Raw genomic sequence first — 7352 nt, 5'->3', positions numbered from 1 at the left:
GCTTAAAGAGCCATATAATGAAGGCATTTCCAGACAGCATGCCCCCGGGACCCTCCACCGTTCTTTAGATGTGAGAGCCTCAGGTAACATATACAGTATACGGCCTTTGAATGAATCCTGTCGATTAGTGAGGGCTGAATAATGCATGAGGGAGACACAGGGGAGCGGGACCGTGGGCCTACCTTCAGCTCGGGCATGCTGCCAATCAGTTCGTATGGTAGCTTCACATCTGGGTTATTGGTGTAGTCGAGAGGAACGAGCTGCGGAGCCAGGTCACGGTACCGATAAAACAGTCTGCAAATGAGAAGAAGGTCAGAGTATGTGTGTTAGGGTAGAGTTACTTTTGCAACAATATTTGTGATGGAGGGTCTGCCAGACAAGCAGGTGATGCCACTAGGCCAAGCTACAGGTCAAACCTGTGGAGTGGCAACCTCACACTGGTCTATCTTACAGATTTACATGCCCTTTTTTTGTATTTTTTATAAATTGTTTAAAAAACATGCATTTCTACTGCAGTTAGTGATCTGTAAAGTGTCCTGCTGAAGTCACTTGCTTGTCTACATCGAGACAGACTCAGTTAATGCCATATGGACACAAGTGGGTGGTGGACTCTCCACCAGGAAATGTTATTGTACATATGGCACCTATAAGGATATAAATCACTATCAAATTATTAAATCACTATTAAAGCATTTAAAACTGTCACATCATATGGTAAATAAAGGTAATTCAGTGTTATTGAAGGATAATTGCAAAGCGGTTAGGTTTGCACTGTTGTATTGCAGTCGAAAAACTGTAAAAAGTGGATGTATAAAATGGTAAAATATACTGACCTCAGAATTTCTTTTCTTGTGAAGTAGGTGCAGTCCTAAAATAGACAAAATAGCACAGGTGACTGAGAATGTCATTGGGTTGGGAACAGTGGGGACACAACCAGCAACTCCTGTTTGAAAAATCATATTATTGTTGCCAATTGGCCAGTCATTCATAATAAAACAATGAAATAGACATTTTGTTAAATTGCTCAAAAATGCTCTTAATATTATAAACAAAAAATTGCAATAATTTAGGCCATCTGTCTACATACATAAAACACAGCCACTGACCTGGTAAGCATCCAGCTGCTGTGCTGTGAAGATTGTCTGTTTGTTCCCCATTTCATTTCTCCTCTCAGCCCTGGCTCCATAACTTCAGAGCTGGGTTTTGGAGCTGAGAGGATATAGTAGATATGAAATACATGGACAAAAGGCACCGCAGCCAAAGAGGAGATCAGGTGTCGTGTGGCGCTGGGCACTTTGCCGCTCATTATAAAGGATGTATTTCATCGTTTTCTCTTTTGTGAATAGCAGCCCCTCGCACAAAGAGGAGGGAGCCGTCCAGCAGCGCGCCAAGTGCCATCAACCCCCTTTAGTGCCACTCGAATATGGCCAACGCCTCGGGCACGCTCAGGTTACTCTGTGTGGAGGGGGCCTTTGTCCAGCCCAAATAGAGTTTTGATAGGAGGCAACTTTGTTTTAGACCAGCATAATTGCTTCACATAATTATTTCATTACCACCACAAGAAGAAAACTGGGTACACTATGTATGTTTACTACTGGAGGGGTGCGTCACATGTTTGTCTCTATGGAAATGTTATTGGTTTGCCTGGACTATTCAACAATTTGGTATTAAACTTATACCTGTATATTCAAGTACAGGTGTTTATTCAACATGCTTTAAAAAGACTCATTCTTGCCAAGAGTGGTTCACCTCTCGCCAATATGACTTGGCCGGTTGGCATCACCTGCTCATCTCCATCATTCCCATAAGTTACATTTGACATTGTGGGACATTCTAGGCAAAGCAATGACATCTCCACTGAAACAAGCAGAAAGGTTATATTTTACTTCTTGAAATATGTGCACTGAATTTCTGCTACAAGATAAAACTAAAATAATAAACAGTGTACTATGTAATATTATTTGATCTAAATTCTTTATTGAGGTAAAACAGACAGACTGACTATGCACTGAATGAACTACCGTGTCCAGTTACTGTGTGTTGGTCTACTACTCCTCAAAGGAATGGACCAGTAAAAAATTACTAATAACTTTGGTCTAATTTCTTTATTCATTTGCATGCATAAGACTAGCCCATTTTACCACATAAATTAGAAATAAATCCAAAACATTATTTAACACATTAGTACCATTTATTCTAATTGTGAACATAAAATTTACATATTTACATCTATTACAGCCCTTCCATCACTGCCATATATTAGAATTTATGGATATATACATATAATACAATGTCCATATTTGGCCCATATAACCACTGGCGTTAATGGCATCCACAGCTTCCTGCCACCATATCATTGTACTGTTTTAGCACTACATTTTCATCGTCATCAAAGTAGAGCAGGTTGATAGAAAACAGCTTATCGGGCACACAGCAAGGCGTTTCTACTCCTTTGAGCAACTTGAGGGCATTGATAATGGACTGAACGGTGGCGTGGTTGGTGGGGCGCATGTTCTGGCCCAAGGGGAACGGGCAGGAGCCTTTGCAATGGTAGGCGTTGTATCCACGAGGAGAAATGATCCAGCCAGACCAACCGATCTCCTCAAAGTCGACGTAGAGAGGGTGGCGTTGGCAGGGCGTGGGTGCACCATCCTCCTCCGAGTAGTCCACAGAGCGGGCGATTCTAGAGGTGGAGCTGGACATGAAGGACCGAGGAAGGTTGGAAGTGGCTGCGTTGTCATCGAAATCTAAAGAGAAAGATATAGCTTGTGGTTAGAACATGTATTCCTATGGTAATTGGATACAGGATGTGATTCATATAGGTTTAGCTTGTTTTTAGGTCATTGTACAAAAATGTGGACTAAGTTAACTAACAACTACACAATAGGTAAGGATTTCTTATATAATAATGGTAATTAAATGGTATATTTACTGACAAACAATAATAGGGCCAAGTGAAGCTAAAATGTTATATAATCATATCATCACACCATACATACATATTATAAAGCTTAAATTGTACTCTACAGTATTAAAAGCTTCAGTGATAATCAATCTTTTAATGATAAACTTATAACTAAAACCGTACTAATAATTGAGATGTAATGATATCTAAATCTCTCGATAAGATATTTTTACAACATACATGTCAAGGTACAATATTTATCAAAATTGTGACTATGGTACTTTTCTCTCATCATAATCCAAATAATGATTTAAGAATAAGATTTAAAAGTGCTTAATAAGAGTTATTTCAGCATGTAGATTGGACTGAAACAAAGCAAAGGATCATGGTCTATGTAGTTCTCTCTGTTTTTTAGCTGTTGGTGCACCATCACCACCAACAATGAATTTGAGCAAAGAAACTTTTAATTCAATATATTGTGATGGCCAAGGATATTATTGTGAGACTTTTGATGATATGATATCACAATATTTTGGTTATTGTTATATCCCTTCTGAATACATCTAGATACTACATCTAAATTGTTAAAAACTAAAACTAAGTTCATGTACAGTAATGATCTTTTAAGATCTTACCTCTGCTTTCTAGACTGGTGGATCTGCGCCCATCATCGGTGAAAAGCACTAACATGGGCTGCTTGCTCTGGTGATGGTTTCTTCCTGAAGCAAATCGCATCAGCTTCATGTCGATCGGACTGCCGCCTAGTGTCCGGACCACCACATGCAGACCCAGGTTACTGCCTTCATCCATCATCCAGGAGCGAACCTAGATGAAAACAACATAGAGATTGTTCATTGAGTTTCATAGAGTATACTGTATTTTTTGTAGTAACAGTAGTCAGTGGAATTGTACTTACTGCTTGACTGATGGTGAACACCTCCCATCCAGTGGAGTGTACTGGGATAAGCCGAGAAGACAGGAGTTTCCTGTCTTGTGTGCTGTTGGTTTTGCTGGTGTCTAGCACTTGATAGACACTGACCTGAATCCAAAAGTATAAAATATTTATTTACCATGTATTTTTCTAATGCTGCTATTGACTTGATAAGCCAAATGTATATACTTAAATGAATAAACATTTCAGTAGATATTTTTTTTCTTTTAACCTTAAAAAATATGGAATACAATTTTGGAAGTTTTATACACAGAACCTGCAAAAAATCTATATAATGTGCATGATGTTTTTGTCCATACCTGGCAGAAATGGTGTCTATTGAAGGCGAGAGTGGCTTGTGGTCGTAGTTTGAACAGATGTAGCTCTGCTGTAAGAATCTTCTCTTCCCTGGACACTGTGGACAAGTTGAAGCTAAACTCCACTTGCTCACTGCGCACTGCAATAGGATCAACAAAATATCAGATACGGCTACAACTAGACAAAGACAGCTACTTAATTCTATAAAGTTTAAAATTCTCACTTACATTTGTCGAAGAAGCTGCGGACTGTATTTCCCTCCAGAAGATACGGGTCCTTGGTAACGCCATCCACATCCGCCACAGTGTTGTACAGGTCGAGCATGTACTGAGGAGCCTGCTTGTGTCCGTGGATGGAAGGGGTGTCTTCCATCCCAAAAACTTCCAAAAGTCGTTTAATAGCGGCGGATCTCATTTCTTCTGGGTCCTCTGTCTCATTTTCCCCGCTGTACGGGTTTTCCAGATAATTTGGTGTGGGTCGTGCCGCGGCGGAGAACAGCAAAGAACCGAAGATCAACAAGAGAAACATATCCGAGCTGGCTGTAGTCCTGGTTCACAGTCGGTCTGCTGCTCAAAGCTGGTGTGACTGGTGACTGAAGATGCTCCACTTTTTATATCAAATGGCGATGGTGGGTCCTCAATGGCCTCAGAGCCTTTGGTAAACAGCAGTAAAGATGCTATTTGGTCGCAAATGTAAATCACCAATCAGGGAATGTAAAGGAGCTAATGGCGGTGTTAACAAGGTGTGAACCCCGTGTACTCAAGCCCATTGTCCCCCACGTCTGGCAAGGAGGTCCAAATCAACTAAATCAAGTGTGTAACAAAAATGTGCACATGCACATGATTGGAAACATCCTTACACTAAATTCTTTTCTTCAATTTACTGGAAAATACTCCAGAACTGACCCTGGAATCTGTCTGTGCATAGGAAGTGGGCGCTCAGTGGGAGGTTAACTGCCGCTGAATGAATCCATTAAATTAAAATAATGGAAACAGAGACAAAGGTGAAAACCAATTACAACCAAGAAAAGTCTGGTGTCAACGTCTACACTTTCAGATTTGCATATGTGCTTATGCAATTACAGCTGGATAATCATCAAATCTTGGCTTAATTTTTGGCCAGATCCCCTCACACTTATGTGCTATGCCTTTGCTGATGTTTCTGTCAATATAGCATGTCATAATGTATATTACGTATATAAATGCTCAGTATGTATTATAACAGAACGATACAACAAATAAAATAACATCTGAAGACAAATCCATCTGATATTTGTTACAATGCGTTTTTTATGTCCGTGCGTAATTATTTTCATTTGATCTTTACGCACAATTACGCACACGCGAAAGTCAAACTGAAACTAAAGAAAAGTTTGTTCCGTCGCTTCAGAGAGATCAAAGTGAGTTTGTAGTGGACCATAAAAACAGATCACAGAGTTTCTGTTGTTCAGATGACAGAAGAAACACAGCCTTGTTGTTTCGCACGTTAATATCAAAAGGAGGCTATACGAATGACTTGCACGTGTATTGTTTCAAAGGACCGTAAACGATTCAAGTCTGAACAATTCGTTTTATGCCAACGTCTTCACGTGATTTTTCAAAAATAGGTTTGAGATGAACAAAAGTCTTAATGTGATATTTTGTCTTTACATAGGCGTACTGAATCAAATTACGCAGTGTGTTTTATTTTTTTATTTCAAGCTAGTTTTACTAAACTTGACATTCAGTGGATAATACTAGTGACCATAAATATATACAGCCAGCCTGTATATGTAATTGTATGTACATATGCACTAAAATGCATCTTAAAATAATAATTCCATCTTTTGATTTGATAGTTCTTTATAATTGTTGTTCTCACTCGATCTGAAGGTATCCTCTCATCTTGGTACTCTGTGAACAATGTCTAAACTTTCCTTAAAGCCACTGCTTGTTTGTTTTTTCATTGTGTGTTTATTGCATGGAAATAAAATAAAAATAGTGAGTATATATCACCACGAGCCTGCTTTTTTCCATGGAAATGCTGTTCTTATAACTATATTTTATTTCCAGTATGGGAGAAAACTTGTTTATCTCAAAGGAGAATGTGTTTTTAACTTTTTATTTCCATGTAATCATGCAGATATCTTAAATGCCACATATCCAGGTAAATTTGACTTGATTATTTTCTGGAAATTTCTTTTAGCAATAGTTGGGCTTTGAGTCCTATAATGACTTCTGAATGTGCAAACCAAACAATAAGATGTCAAATACACGATGCTATTCAGCACTAGTTTTAATACTATATGTGAAAAGAAAAATCTATCATCTTTTATAGTGAATTGAATTCTGTATTTAGTGATACTAGACATATGTATTTGATTTACCAACAAATCTTAGAGCATTAGAGAAAAAAGAGGAGGAAGGTGTGTACTATAATTTTATTTACAAAATATTCTTTTTACATATATTACATATAATACAATAGTAATTTAGTAAATCTATAAAGTGTTAAGGGACATGTGGTCTGCAGCCACATTCCTTGTTCAAAGTCTTTGTACAGGGAGGGGTTTTGGTCCATGTTCAGTGTTCACTCTTGGCACAGACAGGAGCTGATGGAGAGCACAGTGCGTATCTGTCCATACTGGTTCATGAAGCTGTGACTCTCGTATCCCTGAGGCACACAGGAGCTCGACTGACGCTCTGCCCACAAGTGACAGATCGCAGGGTCTGATGGACTCCTGTAACACAGAATAACACATTTAATACAATGTTGGAATACATTGTGTCTTATGTGTCATTTAGTCCTTTCTCTGATTACATCAACAAAATGTAGTGTATAATAAACAAATATAAAAGACTAATGTCTTCACATTTAAAGCTGTGTTTGTATAAGAAGTGTAGGGGCCATAAAATGAACATTTGGTCAGTAAAGATCAACACTGCTGAAGGTGTCGAGAATGGCGGGTAATTGTCATGAGACTTGGGGGACGGTGCTCTGTCTGTTACTTACCTGAGAAGACAGCGGTTTCCTGATGAGCAGCCTCCCAAGCATCTGCCCACATCTATTTCCTGAAACATTTGCAAAACAGAGAAAGTGCCATGAGCTCAGCAGGCCGCATGTATTTATCTAGTTTAGGGCCACCAGCTGCCTTGGGCCCACATCTGCAGACCACCATTTGATTTCACATTATAAATGATAGAACTATCTAGAACTGTA

General features: G+C 38.9%; 1 protein-coding gene across 1 annotated transcript; it reads right to left on the bottom strand.

The window, feature by feature from the left end:
- Nucleotides 1–2322: 2322 nt before the first annotated feature.
- Nucleotides 2323–4682, bottom strand: LOC129410836 (bone morphogenetic protein 2-like). The gene is made up of 5 exons (XM_055159743.1): nucleotides 4382–4682; nucleotides 4157–4293; nucleotides 3822–3944; nucleotides 3541–3730; nucleotides 2323–2747 (listed from the first exon to the last, which is right to left on the bottom strand). The coding sequence occupies exons 1-5, from the start codon at nucleotides 4680–4682 to the stop codon at nucleotides 2323–2325; spliced, it is 1176 nt and encodes a 391-aa protein (XP_055015718.1).
- Between the last annotated feature and the right edge of the window lie 2670 nt (nucleotides 4683–7352).

The sequence above is a fragment of the Boleophthalmus pectinirostris genome, unplaced genomic scaffold (genome assembly GCF_026225935.1).
Source record: "Boleophthalmus pectinirostris isolate CB_2022bp ecotype Guang Dong unplaced genomic scaffold, ASM2622593v1 HiC_scaffold_2669, whole genome shotgun sequence".
Lineage (NCBI taxonomy): Eukaryota > Metazoa > Chordata > Actinopteri > Gobiiformes > Gobiidae > Boleophthalmus > Boleophthalmus pectinirostris.
This window is presented reverse-complemented; position numbering and strand designations above follow the sequence as displayed.

Bases quoted from the DNA above. Each gene is read 5' to 3' on its own strand.
- LOC129410836 (XM_055159743.1), bottom strand. From the start codon at position 4,682: ATGTTTCTCTTGTTGATCTTCGGTTCTTTGCTGTTCTCCGCCGCGGCA. The intron at 4,294-4,381 runs GTAAGTGAGAAT...ATCCTATTGCAG, and splicing joins CCGCAGCTTCTTCGACAAAT to TGCGCAGTGAGCAAGTGGAG. The intron at 3,945-4,156 runs GTATGGACAAAA...TTTTGGATTCAG, and splicing joins ATAGACACCATTTCTGCCAG to GTCAGTGTCTATCAAGTGCT.